The sequence below is a fragment of the Pseudopipra pipra genome, chromosome 5 (assembly GCF_036250125.1).
Source record: "Pseudopipra pipra isolate bDixPip1 chromosome 5, bDixPip1.hap1, whole genome shotgun sequence".
NCBI classification, from domain to species: Eukaryota; Metazoa; Chordata; class Aves; order Passeriformes; family Pipridae; genus Pseudopipra; species Pseudopipra pipra.
The window spans coordinates 21,163,042-21,186,963 of record NC_087553.1 but is presented as its reverse complement, the minus strand read 5'-3'; the positions used below and the strand labels follow the sequence as shown (position 1 = coordinate 21,186,963).

The following is a 23,922-nucleotide window of genomic DNA, read 5'->3' as shown; positions in this document are numbered from 1 at the left end:
CTCTAAACAGCTGACAAGTTGGGGAAACAGTACAAAAGCAGATCAAGGGATTTGGGTAAGCCAGGAGGTCCAGTAAACCCTGTGCACTGTTAGCTAAGACAGACAGTTTTAATTTTCATGTGAAGCACCAATAAAATGCCTAACATGCTGAAGAAGAGAAAATGGGGCAGATAGCCTATTGTTTGGGAATATCATTTATGTTCATATAAGTAAGTAGTTGTGGTAGGAAATAATGGTTGTGCTACACTTGCTTTTCTCAGTGTGATAGATAGAAAAGTTCAGACAAGAATTATGAACACTTGTCATGATTTCTTTCCCTGATATTTACTTCCACGGAAAATGCGAGACAACTTCAGTTTGTCCTACAGACAGTGTGAGGTTGGAAAGCAAAAAGGCATAGGAAATATGCAATGAAAAGCAAAAGAGAAAGACACCTCTGTATCAAATACAGCAGAGGCCTGCACCTCCATTCTCTAACAGCACATCAACAGGTAGAAGCTGCACCCATTAAGAGGACAGACTTGCTAACTTATTGTGCAGACAGACAGAGCAAGAGAAGTGGATCCATGCATATGATAAGAGGCATAAAAATAAATTAAGAATTAAAGAATATGAATGATGATTGTTATAGGGAAGAGTAAAGGCAGGACAGACAGGGCTGTGCTTACATCTTAAAAACAGTACAAAGATTTCTACTGTCAGAATCAGTACAAATTTTGACTGGTCAAAGAGTACCACCATGCAAGCAGGTGAGATATAATGGTGTACATAATAGTATAGAAAGAACGGCAAAGGACATTTGGAATAGTCTTTGCTAGAATATTCAAGATTAGCTGGAAATAAATTTTCTGGCAAGTTTTGGCAAGTAATCCTACTGTGATGAAGAGAGGTGAACCAAATGACCCACTAGAAGCATCCCCAAAGCCTGTGCCACTAAATTCTTTTTTGTGAGTAAGGAGTATCAGCAATTTAGAACGTGAGTGCAAGCAGCCACAGAGCTTGGCTTTCAGAAGAAAAACTAAGTAGCACCAGTAAAAGCAGGAGGCTTCAAATTCCCCAAAGGGTCCACTCCACCTTCAGGAGCTTATATTACCTATTACTCAGAGTATACCTGCTTGACTTCAAAATTTGACACCAGAAGACACCAACACAGTAAGTAATCATTTTGCTGGAGAGAAAACCAAGTTCGGGCTTAGTGCAAAGGAACTGAGGACATGTTTATAACGGGGCAAATAAAAATGGAGGTTCACTATTGGAATCTCTGTAACTTTTGACATTTACTTGTGTGAAATGGCACAAGTAAATCCCTATTCTCCAGCAGGGATAACGGCAAACTGGCACATACAAGTCTAAATTCAGTTTTAGAATTGAATGGAAGAGTCTGCAAGGCAAAGTACAGTACACCAGGGCTGCACATTATTCTAATGCTTGCTTGCACTACACTAGGGCCAATCCATTTACTTTGTCTTGACAGGTGAAGACAGGGGCTGCATCAATATTAACCTGCTGTTTACCAAAGGGTGTTGAAATATTAGAAAAAAAATTTCTTCCTTCTACTTATAACTGATATTGTAAAAGTACAAAATTAAAGAAAAAACAAACCTTCTAAGATACCTGTGATATAGGCAATCTGACAGGAAGGGGCCACAGTGTGTACTGTGATTCAGCAGGTGGTATTTTTAACAACTGCTAACAAGTTTGAGAAGCAGACTTAGTTTTGGACCACACATTCTGGACATTCAGAACAAACTCCTGCCACAGACTACTATGAGAGTTTTTAGTCTGCAACAGTGTAATAACAGGTCATAGCATTTTGTGTCAAGTATGAGAAGGTAAACAAACTTTGTTTTATATGCTTCAGTCAGCTGGGCACACTTCTGAATGCACACAAGAATTTTGTGCTTAGCCTGTAACAATACCTGGTGAGCACTGCTCTGGGTCCTCGAGCTCTTGCATGCATTTTATCCAACACCATGTGCTTTAGTTTCTGGTAATACACAGGGCCAAAATAGATATATGCTTCCAAAGGTTCCCTGAAAGAATAAAAATCAAAAGAAAATCAATATTCACAGTTATCACACATCAACTTAAGAGAGACAAGAGTGTCGTGCATAGGAGAAATTCAAAACAATTTGGAAATCACGAGTCCTACAAAAACGTGTTTGGGCTTTTTGGGCAATTAGTCTGAACCCCACTCCCAGGGAACCCTTCTGAACACTTCCAACACCATATGCTGCTGTATCCTCTCCAGAGAGGAACAAGCTCCTGAACTCTGGTGCTGTGCTGGGCAGACATGCTGCTACAGCTGCAGGTGCCTGTCTCAGCTGTAAGTCCCTCCTCTCCCTGTACAAGACTGTTTCAACAGTGTCATCAGTAACCAACACAGACTGTAAATGTATCAGACCCTGAAGAGTGACTTAGGGTATTTCTATTTACACTCCTTCACAAAGGTAAGCATATATGTAAACAAATATATACAGCATAAATGCTCAAAACACCCTTTTTGTGGGAATACTTTAAGAAATTTGCATTTGCAAGAATAGCTTAGCACTGGTGCACTATGAGCCTGACAGTGCTCATCCACTAATTCTCCCTGCACTCCACCCCTTGCACAACCAAAGATCCAGACGGGTGAAAGCCCTCCTGGAGTGGCTGTGCATGAGCACAGCTGCCCCTTCAGCCCTGCTCAGCACCCACAGGACAAAAACCGCTGCCCTGGCTGGCACTGGGGGCTCAGATGAGCCGAGTAAAGGGCTCTTGAGGATCGTGTTTAGGCACTTGCATCAACTTGGGAACATCTGTAAGCAATAGAGGGTGTTACTCCATTCTATGAGCTGGAGTAATGGCTAAAGATTTCTGTGTTAAAAACACCCCCAACTGTAAGAACTGTGTAAGCGCCTAAAGATCAGAAAGCAACAGTGAAAAGCTCTCAGTCATTTCCCAGCTACCACATTCAGCCCAACTACCACCTTCAGAACTAGGAATGATTTAACACAGACAGACTCAGTTTGGCCACTGGTTCAATTAAAAAAAGAAATAAATGTCTGTACAATGTAAAAACAAGCAGGAGACAACAGTATTGCACCTCCCTTCCAGAGTCATTACTGACATTACGCAGTGTTACTCCAAAAGCTGATTATTGAAGAAAATAATAAAACTTAACTAGACATCTGAAATTTGCAAACTTTCGCATTGTTATGAAATCTGCCTTCAAATTTCATAACAAACAGATTAAGCCTGTGAAATCTGCTTGGAAAAAAATATCAGTATCCTTAAGCAAAGTCTCTAAATAGGGCAATACAAAGTTGAAGTTTTAGGATGGGGGATTTTTAGAGCTAAATGATTTTATTCTCCCTAGGAAACATGATTAGTCAGATTTTTTAAAAGCTACCATGATACATCAATAGAAAGTGTTTCAACAGCAGAATATTCAATATACAATTTATGGAATATAGAGTGAATAAGGAAAACAAAATCATATCTTTGAAACAAAAAGAGAAGCAACATATGGAATAAGTTGGTAGGAAAGGCAATTAAAATAAAAAGTATATAAAAAAAACTTGCAAAAGAGACCTAAACTCCTTCCTTGAGAAGAAGGGGACTGAAAGGATAATAAAAATAGCAGGAAGGTAGGATTAAGATACATTTTGGAAGGGCAGGCATGTGAAGCCATATGGCCTTTTCCTGTTCCTAAACTATCTTACGTTCTTTGAACTCTGTTCTCAGAAGCCAGTCTGATCAACACAGCAGGAAGTTTCCAGACTAGAGTATTATGCCAGACTGAAACATTGTATAATTGAAAGAAGAAAAAGAAAAAAAAAGAAAGAAAAAAAAAAAGAGCGCACACAAAATATTCCCAAGGAACAGATGCTTGCCTCCAAATCCATATTTACGGCATTATTAAAGTCAACATGAAAATACTTATCTCATTCCAAGCATATAAGACTTTCTGCCAACAGAAACCTGAAATTTCTTACAATCTCTCAGAAAGAAAACCTTGATTTTAGCTTCTTTGTCAGGCAGTAAAAGCTGGGAAATTTTCATATGTACCACAAGGGCCATTCCCATTATGCAACACACACACTAGTAATTCTTAAAACGCGGAACCACAAAATACTTCTAAGAAAAAATAAACTCATGTCATTCTTCATCCTCTTTTCTCCATCTCACAGAGCAGTTTGCAAGTAAGAGAAAGTGCCTGCTCTGAGACATAAGAAGATTTTTCAGATGTGTCCCAACAGGATTTCCCACCTCTCCTGAAAAATCTAAATCTATAGAGCAGATTCTTACCCAGTGATACCAGATGTTACGTAGTCCTTCCCTAGGTAGTTATAACCATGGCGAATAAGATCTTCACACACATCCTTAACTTTACTGCCGCCAAAAGCTGTTCCATAGTGAAATCTGCCATCGAGGACCCCAGCCTTTCCAGCTAGGAGTTCAATTAACTTTCCTACCTGTGCAAAGAAAAGCAGAGTTAACAGCCTGGTCATTAGTATGGGCACAATGCTGGACAGGTCACAGCATGAGTTTGTCAGGCAAAGTGACCGACATGGCAGTCTGGGTTACTACAGGCAACAAGAGGAGTGGAAGAAACCCAAGAACAAGGAAGAACTTGTGTAAAGGGGGAAAACTGGACTCATGGCAGGGTCTGGGAACACCTCTTAAGATCCAGAGTCAGGCAGTTCCACTTTTTTCAGTTGTCTGGAAAATGGGCATCCTCCAGCGTGGCCGTCTGCTGTAGGAAATGGCCTTAGAGACTGACACGCTGCAGTGCAGCAGGGGGAACAGAAGGGAAGACGCCAACAAAGGAATAAAGATCAGAGGCTGTACCAAGTAATCAGTGAGGTCCCCTATAAAGGCCAGGTGGTGAGGTATTTAGTGTGACCCCGCAGCACAGGTGCAAGACTTGCATCAGTTCCAGTGAGGCAGGTATAATGTAATAAGTCGAGATATATAGATATATAGGTCTAGAACTGTAATCGAAACTCCTCTTCAACCTTCACCTCACAGTCAGACCCAGCCAACTTAGTGGGCACAGGCAATAGGGAAGGAGGAGGGAGAGGAAGAAATTTTCAAACAGAAAGGGTCCAAGTGAAGTATTCAGTTGCATTCCTCTTAGCTTGATACAGAACCAAATGAGAATGATGCACAAACATCCTGCATCCCTACTCCTTTTACAGTCAGATGTTTCAAAACGTGAAAACAGAGGGCTGGATACTTATAGGAGAGCAAGTCTGTGGCATGATGACTGGAGAATACTCTCAGTGAAATCATGCTTCAAGCTTTTTTGTCTGTTCTGGCTAACCTCCTTCTCTTTCCCTATTGGGCGACACTGCCTCTTTAATTGTAACATAACCACTGACCGTCATACGCGATGGGAAGCCATGAGGGTTCATTATGATATCTGGACAGATTCCTGTATCACAAAATGGCATGTCTTCCTGAGGAACAATCAGTCCACACACCCCTGCAGAAGAGAAAACATTTCAATTCACAAAACAGCAAACCACCAGCAGGGCTGACGCTCATCACCAGATTTTCTTTAGTGTTTTCCTCCTCCTCTCTTTCTCATGGATCACTTTTTACCCAGATTCATTACCGTGACCAGTGCTCCCAACCTGCAGACTAGAAGAGAGCCCTTGTCACAGGAATCGCAAAATTAGCATATGCTTACATAAAGCTCTCAGTGATTTGTGAGTTAGCAAATTAGGAAAGAAAGTTTAGGTCCAGTTTTCAGAGGCAATCAGAAACTTCTGTCCAGTCAGACTGGAACACCTCAAGGGAGATCTGTTTTTTAAAGCTGATGCTATAATTTCCTGGGAAAAAAATTACGAAAGGTGGCCTCTTACAATATGTCTTTGGACATACAAAATTATTATTGATTTGAAATTTGTTTATCAGATGTATCTTTGCTAAATACTGTCAATAAAAACATATCAAGTTGGGACTTTGACAATGACTGAGAAGAGATAAGCAGGGGAAAATACATAAAAAAAACAACAAAGATTTTTGCAGGTAGCATTCATTTGCTGAGCAAAGATTGCTTTTGAGAATTACAAAGTACAATCCACTCCACAGATTGTTTTGATTTTGTCAGTCCATGAACACAAATTGTTCCTTTAAAAGTTTTGGAAGCTTTTTTTAGTCTCTATCAGTACTGGATGTAAAACAAAGAAAATCCTCCATACTCTAGAACTATTGAGGAAAGAGTAAACAGAAACACACAAACTCATTTAAAATGGTCTATCATGCATCCCAAGATTTTCCTTACAACCCTTACAACTGTTTCTACAGTGAATTCTACAGATCAGTGCATTGCAATTATAAATGATCAAGAGATTTGACATTCAAATTCAGGTGCTAAAATGCAGCTGCTTAAGCCCATACTCCTTTGAACCAAAGCTACTGTTTCAGCTGGACAATTTCTTCCAGAAGCCCTTAGAGCTGAAAAAGTCTGCAAGCTATTTGAGATCAGCCTACTGCAACTGTGCCAGAGCACACTTTGGGAACAGTCCTGGAGTGGAGGGGGCTCCTGGAAGACTGAGGGTACTGGTTACATCCCTAAAAAGGCATCCCCCGACCAGCCAGTTCACAGGGGGATATTGGCGTCTGCTCAGGAGGGAGCTCCTCTTCCACTGTCCAAGCAAGACAGGGATAGGTGTATGGGACAGTAGTTAATGGAATGAGAATGGTAAGTGTGGGGGAAGGGAGAAGAAAAAAAAGGATTGGAAAGTCTGGGGCAAAGGGGTGTGTGTGCGTGCTGTTGTATTTAGTTTTTAAACCTACTGAAACTAATTTTCATTGTTCTACTGTGATAAATCAATAACATCCTTCCATCCCGCCCTTGCCAAGCAGCAATCATTTGCTGAAAATGAAAAAAAAAAGGCAAACCAACTCAAAACAACACACCAACACCCTATCTCTTGTGTGCACAGCTTTTTGTTTTGTCCTAAAATTTTATACATACTTTCTTGTGTATGCAATATGGTGCATACATTTCGTCTTATTTGCATTTACTTCTAAGAAAGCATTAGGTTGCATCTGGACTTCGTGGCACCTGTAAGCCAAAAATTAAATCTTAGCTAACTTAAAATTACTTTAGGCTCTGAAAACCTTTTCTATGCCAAGCTGGTTCCCATAGCAGACAGCCACTGTGTTGTTTGTTTTGTGTGAAAGTGAATGATAAAAGATCCATGAAATCGACACAGAAAGGCAGAACAGCAGAAAGAACTGAGGGCTCTCCATCATAGCGGCTTCTACCCTCCGCTGACTTGTGTAACAATAGGACCTACACACCCAACTGCAGATCTAACACAGCTGTGCATTTCATTAGATGAAGAGCACTAGTGACACAAGTAAATAATTAACTTATTCTGGTCCGCTGACTGTGGTTATGAGACCAGTCATAGCTGACAGATTTTAATACAAGTTAACACAAAGACGGCATAATGAGCTTAGAAGTTAAAAACAAAATATTTAGACAGAATCCAGCAATGTGAAGCTCACTAGGCCATTTATAAAGTTTTCTGTTTTATAGAGGGAGAAAAAAAAAGAAGAAAGAGAAAAGGGAAAGCTAAAAAGCCTCAATTCTAAGCTTCTGTATTTTAAGAAATCGCTGAGTTTTTAACAGATCTATAGCATGTCTGTGTATTTAGAGGACAGAGAGAAGCTTCTTTCTCCCCTATGTTTTAAGAAAGTTCATTTTTACTCATAAAAAACTGTTAAAAAAGCTGAAAGGTACCTTTCCTACGCACAACACTACTTCTAAAAGCAAATAACTTCAATTCATTTTAAAATGTAAACCTGGTTTTATTTTGTGATCGCTTGCCTTCAGAAGCTCTTTGAGAGGCTAATGCTTGCAGGTCTGCACTTTAAGCTCCTGAATTTGCTACTCTTTTTCATGCCTGATCACTGAGCCGGGTTTGCAGCAGGGGAGTACCAGGCAAGCCAACAGCTGCAAAAAAAGCGATCAAGTGAATTAATCCACGTAAGTGGAATTATCACTTGCAACTGGCTAATAAAACAGTAAAGAGAAAAGAAGAGGCTGGATTTAAGACAGCCTCAAGTTCCAAATATTGCTCTGTTCGAGTATGAACTGCATTTCACAACTGAGATGCCCAAGTACTCCTCATACAACATTCATAAATAGGGCACACTAAAACTAGTAGGCAATTTTGCTCTGTGGCTTTACTACAGGTTAGTATTTCTTAACTGTTACTGATTTAGACATCACATGAAAATTGATCCCCAGCATTCACAGAGAACATACAAAATAACTGACTTTCATTTACTTCCCTTCCTCTCACAGTTTTTTATATGCTGCATCTGAAATGGAGCAATACAATTTGAGACTAAGTGCTATACTGCAGTGGGCCTGAATTGCCTCTCACCTATACATTCTGGAGACTCATCTAGTACAAGAATCAAATATTAGCAACCAGAAAAGGCTGTAGACAAAGCAAAAAAACAAAATTTTTTTTAATGTGGATTAACTAGAAGGTTATATGTTTGAGCAAAAAAAGCATCTAGCAGCTTGCAACATCTCATTTCTTTTCAACCAAAAAACAAATTAAATTCTAGAAAAAAACTTTGCACATCAATTTCATAATGTCACCTTAAGAGGGAAAATCAGTGAAAATGCTACGAAATTTTTACAACATCAAAAAGAAAAAAAATTGCATTAATGAGCATGGCAGCTTAATGCAAGGCTAACAGTTTAAATTAGAATAAACCTAAATCAGACATCTACAGTGGTTTAACATGCAAGTATAAAACAGCCATTGGCAGCGTTTTTCAATGCTATTGTATGCCAGCCAGTAAATGACAGCCCCCTGACTATGCATGATGGCCCCCAGCCCCACACATGTTATCAGCATCAATGCCGACAGCATCTCAAACCCATGTACCTCCACAAGGCCCTGACAGAGCATAAAGATCCCCTCACCCCTGTACTTTTGTCCTTTTAGAGTTTCTTTTCCTAATCAGGAGAAACTTGGGTTTCCAGAATTGTTACCTTTCATGTGGTTGGTTTTACAGTTTGCTGACAGCCACGAACATACCCAGACTTGTAAAACCCCAGTTTAGCAGAGGGGGAAGGGGGGTGGATGGAAGGGGGCAGGGACAAAACACAACAGTATGGGAAAGTTTTTCACCGGGCTATGATAAGATGCCTTCTATACACACACATGCCAAATGAAAAAAAAATCATCAAATAAGTCAAAACAACCTAATATAGAAAACTAATTACTACCAGCAGGAGGGACATTAGAGAGCAAAGGAGACCAAGTGAATAGAAGCAGCAGTAATACCAGCTTCTATCAGCAAGATAAAAAGAAGCGCATTACTAAATGCACTTGTTTACTTATTCTAATGACATGGTGTCAAAAGAACTAAAACTAACTTGAAAAGCATCTATTTTTGGTTTACCAGATCTGCCAGAATTTGGGAATACTCCTGAGAAATAAGACTACGTCACATAATTAAGCGAAGTTGTAGCTGTAGCACAGCGCTGTATATTATGGACAAGTGACAAACAGATCTGCAAAAATTAGTAAGGCTAAACAAAAAATGTACAGCTGCTTCAAAACTCTCTAATTACATACTGTGTTGGCTAACTAAGCATAAAACAAGTCTAGAAGAAAAAAGTGCTGCATCGCATCAGCTTTGTTCAATATTGAATCATTCACTGATCTATCATATCACTTGCTACATCCCATTTGACATAAGAGGTAAAGAACAGAATTAAAATTAACAGATAAATAATGCATAAGTAAACTTGATTAGTTTTCTTATTAAAAACATCACTCTAAATGAGAGGAGGTGCTAGAAGACAATACAGTTTGTACACTGCTTTCCCATGAGCTGCTGAATGGTCTGATGTGATAAATTTGCATAGTCTGAAGCACACAAAGAGCTGATTAATTGAAACCCTTACAATGCTTCTGGAAGCAGCTATTGTAAAACAATAACCATAGGAACTTTACAAAATACACATGGCTGAATGAGTCAGGAGCTTAATAAAATGTGTGTTCAGGATACACTATTTGGAAACAGAATTAGAGATTTTTATTCTGTGCCATAAAACGCTAAATCACCCTAATTTCAGAGGTTCAGTTGAGGATTTACTGAAAAGGTCAGAAGGTTACCTGTTTGCTGCTTGAGATAAAAAAAATGCTGTGATTTTCTTCTTAAGACAGCAAGCCAAGCAGTGGTTTTGTTAAAAATAAATAGAAAAAATGGCATGAGAAGTTTTAATAGCATTCTTAAATTTTCTCATATTCAACTTCTGAAGATAAAAATAAGCTAAGAAATCCCTTCCTTTCCTGATGCCTAATAACTACTAATCATCACACATTCCTGCAGTCGATAACAGCAAATTCTTCTTAATGCCACTTCAACCATTTAATTACTATAAACCCACTGATGTTCTATTAGAGATAAAGTACTAAGTCTGACTTGTAACATGGGGGAAAATGACACAAGTAGCCATTTAAAACTAACATCTTATTTTACATGTTCTGCTTATACACACTGCACAAGTGCCCATTAAAAGGAGAAAGATAAGTTGTTCTCAACTATGAAATTGGGCAGGCAGAAGGCAGATGCTCAAACTAGCAAAAAATTTCAGAAAGTAAGCAAGGTCCGACTTTGTTAGATAAGTAGTATTGTCATGAAGTTTATGTAGTTGACAATGCTGTGAATGGATTTTGTTTTGACACTAAAGAACATGGTTCATTTAGGAAAACAAAGACCATCTTTCATGAATTTAAACTTGCTTCCTTGTCTTTAGAGTTGTTTAAGTGCAGATACTTCAGAAAGGTTTAATCCTTTATCTTAGATCTTCAGCTATTAAAAAGCTTCTGTTTGCCAGTTCAAACAATCTCTTGCTTAAATACAGTTTTTCCACTCCTCAGGAATACTGTTCAGTATTGCTGCTTAGTTCTGTGATCTACAGGACCTTTGTTGGAGGTGTTAATCCTTTTTCACATGAGAGACTGAGAAATGTTCTTTCAGAGAAGTGTTATATTGCTTTTTTCACATCAAAGGAGCCCAACTTTTTCCTCATTGTGACTTGTAGCAAAGCAAGAGGAAATCTGGAAATATAATAATTTAGTTTGTATGGAACTCAGATGAAGCTTCTTTAGCTTAACAACTCTTTAGCCTTCTGTGCTTTGAAAAGTGACTTTGCTTGAAGAATACAAGATTAAAACAACAAAATAATTAACAAAAAAGGTTTCTTTATCCTTCTGGAAAATATGTGATGCAACATAGTTAAAACAAAGTCCTGCAGCTCAGGATAAATTGTCTCTGGTAGGTAGCTGTTTATTTGTGAGATGGCAGAAGCTTAAAGACTTTACAGACTACAGGGACAGTCCCCATCCCAAAGATCTTCCAGCAACATCCAGTTTGAAGATGAATATTGAAATAGAGCAAAATATTTGCATTTCAGAACACAACATGGTGGCCTCATTTGTTTTGGTTTTTTTTTTTCCTTCTCCCCATATACTTCTTTCTTGACAGGCCTTAAAGGAAAGGCAACCTTTTACAGGCAGTTTGGAAGGCGTGCACTTAAAGCATGGACTTGTCCGAAAAGAGGGTGTGGTGGACATGCCAGAAGTGGTGACCCTTGCCAATACCATGTTGGCATGTGAGAGGACACAAAGAAGGTAGCAAACACAGAGGCAGTGACATAGATCTGTATTATTACAGAGGCATACAAAATCTACCTACATATTTAACGAAAGGCTTTTCTGTAACAAAAGGCTAAAGCTGGTTTGTGAGATTTAATCTGTTGTATCCCAGACACCTTCTAATTCCCTTACTCTGCTTCCTTCTGCCCCAGTGACAAAGCACAGCTTTGAAATACAAATCAATTTGGAATACAGGAAAAAGACCATAAAAAAACTTGAGACATGGTTTGTGCAATCTCTTGTTTTGCACATATTTAATTATTTTCAAAATACTACTACGATTCCATAAAATCAAATATCATCTTCATGCATTCCTTCTAGAAAATAAAAATATTTCACAAAAAAGATTAACAATACAGATAGAAATATGCTTTCTCTCCTTCTCACTGAACCATGGTACTTGTTAGTTTAAGCTCATCATGGGTTTAAATGGCCCTATAACAGGCTTAAAGCTAACACTCACAAATTAAACTTGGAGTGGTAATCACCTGCATTTAGACAAAGATGAGAGAAGAATCCAGGGTTAATTAAAAATTCTCTCAATGGAAAAAGTTAAACTGTTAATACTATGATTTCTGTTTCATGATTGTCTATATTCTTCTGTTATGACTGATCCTTCCCCGGTTTGATGTCAGAGAAGGCTGATACTAGATATAATTTTAAACAGCTACCAAAGGAGATTTTTTTCTTTTCATACCTTTTCTCCAGTTTTGTCATTGTCAGTATTTGGTTCTTTGTTGTATACTTAAGTCACAAAACAGGGAACCGTTCTTGTCAGTATTTTTTCTTAGTATCTATCAAAGGTATCTTATCTTTATTTCTCCTTTCTCCCATTTACTGTAACATCTTTTCCCATAACACAATACAAGCCAGTGAACTGGGAGGTTTACTACCAGGAAGGCTATGTGTCCTAGTAGACTGTAATAATTTAGAATATGATCACTCCCCTGCTCACAAGGGATTACTACAGACTGATGTACTGCACAGCTACAAGCACATGCCTGCAAACTCTGTAACACAACAGCTGCAATGTTCCTGATGCAATGTCAGACTAATGGGTGCTCTCAAAGTTCCCTACAGCATTTAGGATATTGTTTTTTATGACCATGGGACTTCCACAGGTATTGGTTTGCTCTAGACTGTGAAATGCCTTATGTACATTTAGTGGTATGGAAGGCCCTCTGCACCCTAAAGAAATACTGCAGCCTGCCTGACACAATTCTGTTTCCTTCTGTCATTCTTCCACTTTCTCTTCTCTGATGGTTCTAGATTTGTGGAGCATCCTTTCTCTTAATTTTTTAAGAGATATGAAAATCAGTTCCATTTAAATTCTGTTCAACTAATTCTTTCAATAGGTGCACATCAATAGCCCAAATAAGGAGAAAAACCTAACCTGCTTAATTTTTTCATGCAAATCCCCATACATATTTATCATGATTAACCAAGCAGCTTCTTTAATATAATTTGTAGGGATTTGGCATTTTTTAATTCTAGTAAGAAAAATTGTCCTGCAGAGTACCAACTGTATTGTTATATAATAACTCGCTGCTAAAATGCTGCTTATCACTTCTAAGGAGAAAGGTCTAATTAGGTGAAGCTCAAAATATATCAAGAAATAGGCTTTGCTCTAACAGCAGTCATAGGCTTTTAAGCACTCCACAACTTCACTGTGCATCAGACTAAAGAAGTACTTAAAAGAGACTCTACACAAAATCTTCCTGAAGGAGGACCCTCCCTGAGAAAAGGAAGGAATAGGGCAGTTGAATCATTGCAACTGTTCAGCTCTTTCTGTTTGCCTCTGAAGCTAATAATCTTTCTCTCCTCACCTACTGAAACTATCCTATAAGGCTAAGAACTAGACTGGATTTTATAAGGAAAGTCAAGAATGTACTGCTGCTTCTTTAATTTTTTGAAACCTTCAACAGTACTGGTTTCCAAATCGCTTGGGTACTCAGTGAGAATAACTTCCTACTTTTAGATCAAAAGCCATCTTAAAAATACAATCAGGAGAAATGTTTCAGTGTGCATCAGAAGAGTTTCTATTTCTTAATGACAACAGAAACAACGGAAGTATTTCTTGAGAATACAGAGTTTCAAGAACCAGTTTTGTGGGTCTGTGGAAAGACACTGTGAAGTACGGGTGACCTTGGAGAGAGGTGGAGAAAAACTGTGTTCACTAGTCTTATAATAACACACAAACTTGAGGCAACACCTGGTAACAGCTGACATTGTGATCAACTACTGCCTTCTGCACCCATTTTATCTCTTCTAATTGACAAGTTTGCTCTAGGTAGATGTCCTGATCACCTAACCTGGAGACTGCAGAAATGTGGATTACTGTGGTTAGCTCTGCATCTCATGACAGAGATACAGTCTTTCACTTCAGTTACACCTGGCCATCTCATTGCCACTGATGCTTATGTACTTCCATAGCCCTGGAAAGTCATAAAGGAGTTCAAGTTTGACTTCGGGCTACAGACATGAGTAAGGAAGTGAACAGTGGCATGGAACATTATAAAAATGTCACATTCCATAGGAATCACTTCTTGCTTGTGCCTGGGGTCAGCTGTAAGCAACCACTCTTCATACCTCTTTCAATCACGCAAGCACTAAATATGCTGGAGGTGATTCTGTTTAAGCTTCATTTAAGAGAGCTCCAGAGCTGCATACTGCCTGTCTACTAGTGACATATGCTGCAGTTTCATCTCTTATCATTGCCTCAGATCTACATATGGACGTTGTCAAGTACCAGACCTCTGCTGACTCCAGGGCATATTTGCTCACACAGTTCTTTGGTTCTGCTCCAAGAATACAGGATCATAACAAATGAATTGGTGAATCAGCACAAGGTCAAACCCAACATGATGCTGGGAGAGGAGTGGGACTGTGTCACAAGGTGCTGAAAGGGATGCTTTCGGGGAGTTCCTCCTAACAAAAAACACTCTCTCCCATGTGTCTTCTGACAAAGAGAACACTGCTCACAAAGGGCCAGCTGGTTTGCAAGACGCCCCTTAGCTAGTACTGCAATTTGATGTATTTCTGCAAAGTTCATTACCTACAACTTGTTTTAAGTATTAGAGTTTCAAATCTAAACCATGTCCCGTTATTTCCTCAGTTCCCTCCCTCTGCTCTCCACACAGGCCTAGAAGATACTTATGTCACTAAATGTCAGAGGCTAGTGTGCTTCACACTCAGTGTTCTGCTTCCAGTTCCTCAGAAGTCAAAGCAAGGAAGTAAGTTTTTATTGCAGTAGTTATTAAGGCAGGATCACAAGGGGTGTATGTGCTGCAGTGAAAAGGATTTGGTAATATCAAACGCTTTACCTCCCCACCACATTTGACAAGAGACCAATCAATCTTCTCAAACCAAAATAAGACCTAAAAATGTAACAAGATTAGAACATTCAGGTAAGAGCACAGCACATACTGTAAGGCAGAAAGTCATGCTGCAAATACTAAAAATCTAGATTTTCCAAGTGTACAGAGAGATGAGAACATGTCAAAACCTGTCCCCACACTAAGACCAATCAGATTAAAGCATGTTTTTAAATCAGTCATAGTCAGATTGTTTTCAGTCATTTCTTTCTTAACACCCCTCTCACACCTCTCAACCCTTTGAGATTCAGAGAGAATGATCTGAAACATTTTTTCTGACATTAGGGTCAAAGGGAGTCCAATGTAGATAAGAAAACAGGTTACTGATTTTCATCTTACGACTAACATTAAATTTGAGAACTACACATCACCAAGCAGTTTCCTAGCAGGTACCCATTTTCAGTTTTTGGTTTGAAGATCCAGAGGTGCTCCAGACCATGTCCCAGGTGTATTTTTAAAAACATTTTCCTTTTATTTGCAGTCTCTGCTGATACACTCCTAGCTGTGTTCCTGATTTGCTTCCCTTTCACACCATTGCTCTGAGCTATCCATCTTCAGTCTTTAGAGCAGTATGTCTGCACAGATGACTGCAAACCTTCCATTTAATCTCTGGTCTTTTCTGTCTGTTCAGAATAGGCCCTTTCACTTTATTCTCCAGTCTCTCTCTCTCGATAACCCATTGACAAACCTATCACCTAAACCCAAATTCTCACCTTCGAAAAAAAAAACCAACCAAACGTCAACCCCCCTTTTTTTTTTGTTTTGTTTTGGGTTTTTTTTTTGTTTGTTTGTTTTTTTGTATTTTTTCTATTTTCCAGATTCATAAGTCCACTGAGTGTTGTGTTTGTCCATACCTGTCCTCAGTTTCAAAAACATCATTGCTAAATTAGGTGAACTCGACCAAAAAAAGGAATATGGTTTTCTGTCACTGTATTCATAAAAGATCTGAACCAATCAATGAAAACATCGATGATGATATTGGGTATGTATAGTGGGCATACACAACATGAATTTATTTTTATTAAATGTGTAGCTTACCTTTCTGCCCATGACGACTGCTAAATTTATCTCCAATTTCTGGACGTCTAGTTTGCCTCAGCAACATTTTGATCAAGAAAGCATCCTCTGCATTTGATGAAATCATTACTTTTTCAATGTAAGAGTCAGTGGCGCCTTTGTAGCTAGTAGAAGAAGCCAAAAACATTAGTTTTACTTCGATGAACCAAACACAAGTTGCAAACAACTATCTGTGTATTGGTAAGCTTCTGGCCAAACTGTAATCTTGGAACTTTTATATATATATATATATATATATATATATATATAAACTCTTTGCTACCCATACATAAGTTTACATGTAAGTTCCAGAGTACAGTTTGTTTCTGTAAAATAAAAGGTTCAAGAGATACAACAGAAACTAAGGGAGAATTAAGCTGAGTCTGTAAAGAACAAGGTATATTTTTTTGTCACATGGGCACTTCTTGACAGCAAAAGCTTCCTTATATATTTTAAATTTCTTGATCTTCAGTTAAACAAAAAAATGTTAAATATAGAGTTATAATTGAAGGAGGGAGTTTAAGAAATATACCTTGAATATTTAAGAACAAAATTATATTGTTGCCTCACTTCTTAGTAATAAGAATAAGTAATAAGATATTTTTTACTGTGCAGTAAACCCAGAGCTTTCTATTGTTTATGAAACACAAAAATGTACAGCAAAGCAATTTCTGCCTTTCTGATCTGGGCACCACTTGCTTGCCTTTCTCTCTGCTAATTTACCAAACTGTCAAGGCTATTCCTGACAAAACAGTGACAAGCCCTTCATTATTTATTTATTTTTACATTTAATGCAAAATTTTAATCTCACACCTCAGAAGCCCTTTCTGGTTCTTTCAGGACAAGATGGGAAAACCTCTTACTGATTGTTCTTTCCCATTCACTGGTGTTTTTCCAATTGGAATGGCCATAATGAGCTGACTGTCAGCCCTTGAGACAGGAAGACTTCCATCTCCCGGTCTCCTGCCTGTCAAGGCAAAGGCTGAGCACCAGTCAGCACTGGACATTTTCTGTGGGAGCCAGTATAGAGGACATGTGCCACCTCCCTAAGTACACACATGTTCTCTGTCCTCCCACTCATCCTACTTTTCTCCCGTTTCTCCATCATTTCATCATGAGTGACATCTCTCCCCTCTTCCACTATCTTACCTCTCTCCTCACTTTCTCCTGCAAACCTACTTAGGGATACCTCTCTCTGTGCATCCATCTTCAGGAGAGTTCCTCCCTCTCTTCATAATTCCAGTGTTCCAAGTGTCAGAATCAAACTTATTAGTGAGTAAGTAAGTGGCCACACACTTCTGAGAATAACCAAGACCATGAAAAATCAAGGCCTAGAGAACTCGATCTAATTTGCAGAGGGAAGTTTATTCCTTTGAGTTTTCTAGAAGTTAGTATTTTCCCAGATACTTTTCCTCCATGTACCTTCCCCAACTATAAAGTTATGTTGCAACATACGTTACTGGCACATCTTTGTACTGTGGCTGCTGAGGCACTCCGCTTCCTTCCAGAGGTGTCTGGGTCACAGTTGGCATAGACTTGTTCACAAGGACTTGCTTATTTTCTACTTTTTCACCTACAAAGATCAAGAAAAAAAGTACCATGAAACCCTATCTGGCTACCTGTGTTAGAAATACATTTTAAGCTTTAAAAAAAAAAGGTAAGCTGCAAAACAAACTGGGAGGAACATGCCCAGGAAGTATGCCATGTTATTTTACTAAATATTGTATGGTAAGGGAATCATTAAACTAGCTTTCTTTAGTAAACCAAAACAGAACAGCTTGCATGCTGGGTGTACTGAGAGAACAGCTATTCAACATACCCTGGTCAAAAGACTGCACAAAAAATACCTGAAGTCATTTGTTTTAAGTATGGAGAATATTAACAAGCAACACTTTAATGAACAAATTTTAGAAATTCACATCTAAATTTCTGACATCAATCTCTCCCTGCATTTACATTCTGGTGTCATACATAGCTTTTTCCCACTCCATTCCCTTATCCTGCCCCTCACATAGAAAACAAATCAGTAACATGCCCAGTGATAACAACTTCACTCCAAGTACTTACCTACCTCCCATTTTCTTCACAAAATTACACTAAACTTCAGTATGTGCCTCTTCTGTCCATATGAAACATCTCAAATAGGTTTTTACCCACATACTGACAACAGTCTCAGTCTGGAGTCCAACCCAGTCCTATCTACCCTAATACTTCAGAAGATTCTTGCCTTTTTTTTCTTAATTAACTTTGAAAGCTCCATTGTGATGTGCTAAAGAGCAAAATTGACCCAATAGTGTAGCTATAATGGAATTAAGTTTAGTGCCTTTTACAACACCTTTCTTATTGGATCTCAGCAGATCTATTAAGCCATTTTCTAACTGAAGGATGACAGTATGGGAGGATTCCTTCTCAAATCCACTACCATTGGAAGGTTATACACCTATCCTCCTATGTAAATGTAGTTGTATTTATTTTCTTATCTCTCTCCAAACATCTTTCTAAAGTGTTAAAACCACACAGTTTTAATTCCTCAAACAACTTCATTAACCGACAGCATGCTATCAAAGTAGCAAGGAATCTATTTATATCCTTAAAAAAACAACAGAACACGAGAGACAACTTGCAAAAAACTACAGTACTAAAAATTTGCCAGTTTGGGGATATAAGAAGAATACAAGCTCTAATGCTTCAACAGATTCTCACTGTTAAAGACTCACTCTTCTACTTAAATATAAAGCTTCCTTTTCTAATGCAGAACACCCCCCCCCCCCCCCCATGACTGGTACCACACTGCTTTCAGAACCTTTTTTTTATTTTCCATTACAATACTGTCAACCTTCATGACAAAACCCCAAAACACTAAGTGTAAAACCAGGTGCACAAGAAACAGTAACAGAGCATTAATTTCTACTAAGATTCTGAACATGCCACAAATGAACATGCAGTTTCACATACCTGGAGAGCAGATACCATCAGCATCTAAAATTTCGTGGCGCCAGATTGGTTTCCGGGTAGCTGCATCCAACATTGGACCCATAACTTTGTCAAATGTCTGGTTTGTGTAGCGCTTCAGCGTACACTTGGCATTCTTGTATACAAGACACCTTCCAAAACCTAAAATGTAACACAAACAAGAAGGCTGATCCACCTACTGAGCTACAGAATATAAAATATTTTTTAATTAGTTAGATTATTCATTGGCTTGAATATGCATAACATTGTACCTGGATACCTAGTGGTTAACAATTTAAACATCAGACCACATATATTACTTTTTTTAGACACTGGACTACAGTCCTATTTTGAATTGTGCTCATCTGCTTCTATATCTCCACACACACATGCACACATCATTTCTCTTACCTTTGGCGGTCCCCAGTGAGACCAAACATAGGAGAAGAGACTGTAACAGGACAAGAACAGCACCTCTTCCTTTCATGAGTTCTAAGAAACTTGAACTTTTACTCATGTTTGTGGCTGACACAAGCTAGTCTACCAGGAAAGTACTGATTGAGTGTTTAACATAATCATCCCATTACTCACTTGTTTTTTTCCCAAGTGAAAGAATTCTGAATTACATATATTGTTATAAAATAAGGGATTTTTGGCTTCAGATGAGAAAAGTAGCATCTCTGGAATTTCTCTCCAAGTACAGCAACTAATTATGATACCAAAGACTTTAATCACATTTAGAATTACAGACAACCAAGAGCAAGGCTTTCTAGTAATTCTGCATTAATTCAGTTTATTTGAAAGATGGTTATGGCCACATACAGTACATCTATATTTTTAGATTATGTCAAGCAACTCCTGACAAGCACCACAGCTCTCCCTGTAAATGTTACCAGTCTACCAGAAAACATTCAGTTTTAAATCATTCCTGTTGTTGTTTTAGAAAAGAAGGCATAAATTAAATGCAGCAGACATTAATGCCAAAGATACATGTCTAGGAATACTATTATTGCTGCCTAGCAACTAGGAGGAAGGGAGCTGGAGGGGGGGGGGGAATGAAGTGATGGAAGAATCTGATTTTGGCCACCCGAAACTAAAACCAATTTGATCACCGCACTGGGTCTGCTCTCAAAGGAATTTATTTAGAAAAGAGAGAGAAGAGAGACTAAGTTTTCAGGCAACTCTTCTCCAACCCCCAGCAGCATTAACATAAAGCCCTGAAAAAGTGTGGAGAGAGAGCACACATGGGTTTCACTTAACCTTTTTGGTGTTTATGTACATTTACTATACTGTGCTGCAGAGTTGATATTTTTTTAAGGAAGCGGGTTGTTAGTTTAACTCTGAATAAATGCTGAATTACGTTGCTTTGGACAACACTATTATTTTCTCTCAGAAAGTAGGCAATACTGCAATTGCTCCTTCAGAGCACCAAGCTCACAACAACACAAACTGCCTCGGGTTCTATTCCTTTCCTAAATATATTCACAAGTCTAATTTCGTGTATTGCTTATGTTACTGGAGAAAATAATGAGACCTCTCTGTTACTAAAGAACAAAGGTTCAGGTAACCATCTAAAAAGCAACCCCAACAGAACAGACTAACTAATACCTTATGTTTTTTGTAAGCTAAGTATTTACACTTTTTTATTTGAGGTCAGAAGTTAGTCATTTTTTCTTATAATATCTGGGCTCAGAAGTCTATTTGAGTGTTGGCAATTTCACCGCACTACTGCAAGCATGGAATTACAATCACTATTCACACAGAAAACAAACAAAAGCATTCGAAAGAGTTTTGGAATTCAGTTTCTGAACTGGAAATCTAATGCTTAGAACTGCAATAAGAGTTATTACAGGATAGCACTACAAGACAAGAAGTTTATTAGAATATGTATTAGAGCACACACTAGAGAAGTGGGAAAGAAGTGATGGTTCTTACCTCTGTCCAAAGAGGCCTTATTTAAGACAAGAGCATCTTCAATATCGTAACCACTGTAGCTCATCACAGCGACTGTGGCATTCTGTCCAGCAGGCAGTTTCTCAAAATCTATCAGTTCTATTGTTTTTGTTTTTACCATTGGCTTTTGTGGATAGGCTAGGAGATACATAAGAGTATCTATCCTGTTTCTTTGATTGTATCCAATAGTACCTGCATGTAAGAGAAAAACAAGAGTATGTGAACATTAGTGAGTTTTCTAGAAATGTTTTGGCCAAAAAATTACCTAAATGCAAATTAACTAAAACCACACTGAAATTCTTCAAGAAAAGAAGGGGAAAAATTTATAAAAGAGACCAAATCAAAACAACTTTACATTATTATATTTAAATAAACATGTAAGTAGTTTCTTCATTTAAGCTTCCAGAAAGAATTATTTAGTTTTTCTTGAAAAGGGAAAACCTAAGCATCAATACAGAAAGAACAACAACAACAAAATAAAAGCCATTTGACTGAATGCAAATAAGACTTTTTTTTAATCATGACACCAAACACTGCAAGTAGGAAGTTTGCTTTTATTGTTCTCATATCCACAAGTGGTTTTTGTTTTTTTTTTGTGGAGTTGAACTTGTGTTTCAGAGACCTGATCCAAAATTTCATGGGAATCAATAGAAAGACTATCACTGAGTTCAAGAGAAACTGTAGATCAAGTTCTGCATCTTCCACATCATATTTCCTTCCTTTTTCTGGGCAATAATTAGTTCAACAGTAGCCTGTGTTAGAATGTGACAAAGCATGAACAAAGCATACCATTAGCAGTAGCCAAGACTGATTTACTTTCTGAAGTTAGAAGCATCATTGCTAAAAGGACTACAGTAGAAGTTCACTCATAATATATTTGTCTTTTTACATGAAATTAATTTTAAATTTACAGTTCAGAATTCAACCCTTTGTATAGACCTCCCAGCTTGAGACTGAAATTTTTGGCCCTGTCCCATCAGACTGCCAAAACGTCTTCTGAAATCTGAGGAAAAAATAATTAACACCCAGCAGGGAAACATAAACCGTTGTGTAGCAGAACAAAAGTTAAGGCAATCTCATGTTATTAGAGTTTGCTGTACCACAACTATGCTATGTCTCTGAGCAATTAAGAAATTATAGTCTGAGAAGTTGTTTTAAAGTTTTAAGCGCTAAATATTCTGCAGTACTTGTGCTTAGGATGTAAGTCTTTCAAAGGCTTTTCTATTTTCTCCTGCAATTTCAGAGTCTGGCTGCTTTCTTGGAAAGGTCAAAGTAGCCAGTGTATAACGAAGACTTCACATCTGAAGAAGAGCACATCTGAACACAAATCTGTCCATAGGGGAGGTCAGCTTCACATTTCATATGCATCTACTTGCAATTTCCAAATGCCTGTATTTACATAAAATGTCTAGAAAATCAAATCTCTAAAACCAGGCAGCATTAGGGGCATTTCCAAAGACTTATCTATCCTGTCCTTGCTACTAAGTTTTCTCTCCTAAGCCACAACATGTCTATCCTTCCCAAGGATAAGAATGGAGAGACAGCTCAACACATACTGTTTGAAAATGAACTGTTACAGCAGGTTCTTCCACACCTGGCTTTTTTTTAGTTCTGGAAAGTAGATTTGAAGCCACGGGAACAGCTTTTTCAAATGACAAGAAAAATTTGGTAGAGTTGACAGGCTTTACTTGTTTCTTGCTTTTCAGCAGTTGCTTTTCTGTCTTTGTCTTGGATAAGAAAATTAATCATCCTTAAACAGTATTTTTTTTCTCCAGTAAGACACAAGTTGGTAGGGCCTGGATTCATCAACACTGAAGACCTTTGCAGTCACCCCACTATCTGAAGGCTCTACTATTTCTAATATTCTCTTAGAATTCAATTAGACATTGTTTTCATTGTACTTTGATTAAAAAACCCTGGTTTTCCCAGTATACAGATAGGAAAATCTACTTCCAAATTAAGAACTTAAAGGTTTAAACCATTTTCCCCTCTGCATCTAGAATGAATAATTTGTGTGCTTTCAGTATAGGTTGTCTACTGTAAAGCTCATCTTAAATGTTTCAAAGATAGGTACGTTTTCCTGATGTTGAGAAAAATCTTTTCCAGAGCAAGTCATGCCAAACCTCACTTTTGAAATTCTTGCAATTCTTCTCTCCTTTGAGATGGTTATATGTGGCACCTGCTATGGTTCACTGGTTGGGGATGCTACGACATGATGAAGTCTGGAGCACCAGATAGCTAAACTTGTCCTTTGCAGCCCAGTAACAATCTGTGTAAGTCTCCTGCAAACCAAGGATTTCAGATGACACCTTTACATATTTCAGGTAATGCAAACGATTTCTCTTCAGATGTGTCACATATTTCAAAGCCCATATTTTTACCAGAGGTTCAGATAAGTCAAAGAGAACTGCTACTGTTCAGGAGACAGGAGAGACTGACATTACTGAGATTTTGAGACTCAGTAATAAACTGTATTCAGGCTATTCTTTAGGAGTCAAATACCATATCAAATGGAAAACATAAACATATATATCTATGACAGATATCCTAGCAGGAAAGAAACTAGTTAGAGAGTGATTCAAGAGTACAAGCGAAATAAATTAGCCAAAAAAGCATGCTATATATTATTCCTAATTGCTAGGATTTAATGGTTATACAAATAATGTTCTCTCTAAACTGGGCTAACAAACCACAGCCTTAAACCACAATCTGCTTATTTAAAATAAAGCAGCAGCTCTCTTCTGAGGACTGGTGTGTTGGGACGAGACCTCTGTGTGGGCACTGAAACGAAGGAAGTCACCAGCTTTATTTCTGTTTTCTCTCTGAAAGAACAGAGTCCTTGTTTGCTCCAGCCAAACAGCCAAGGAAAAGTAAAGTATAATTAAAGTTCACCA

At 38.1% G+C, this 23,922-nt stretch overlaps 1 protein-coding gene across 1 annotated transcript in view; it reads right to left on the bottom strand.

Annotated features, from left to right (window-relative positions):
- The window catches only part of POLR3B (RNA polymerase III subunit B), a 75,161-nt gene that overhangs the window by 9,089 nt on the left and 42,150 nt on the right, over nucleotides 1-23,922 (bottom strand). The window contains exons 20-26 of the mRNA XM_064654867.1: nucleotides 21,011-21,220; nucleotides 19,079-19,237; nucleotides 17,579-17,696; nucleotides 16,106-16,248; nucleotides 5,367-5,470; nucleotides 4,291-4,457; nucleotides 1,920-2,033 (exon numbers count right to left, since the gene is read on the bottom strand). Of these exons, the coding sequence (XP_064510937.1) occupies nucleotides 1,920-2,033; nucleotides 4,291-4,457; nucleotides 5,367-5,470; nucleotides 16,106-16,248; nucleotides 17,579-17,696; nucleotides 19,079-19,237; nucleotides 21,011-21,220 (1,015 nt within the window). The remainder of the gene's footprint in view (nucleotides 1-1,919; nucleotides 2,034-4,290; nucleotides 4,458-5,366; nucleotides 5,471-16,105; nucleotides 16,249-17,578; nucleotides 17,697-19,078; nucleotides 19,238-21,010; nucleotides 21,221-23,922) is intronic.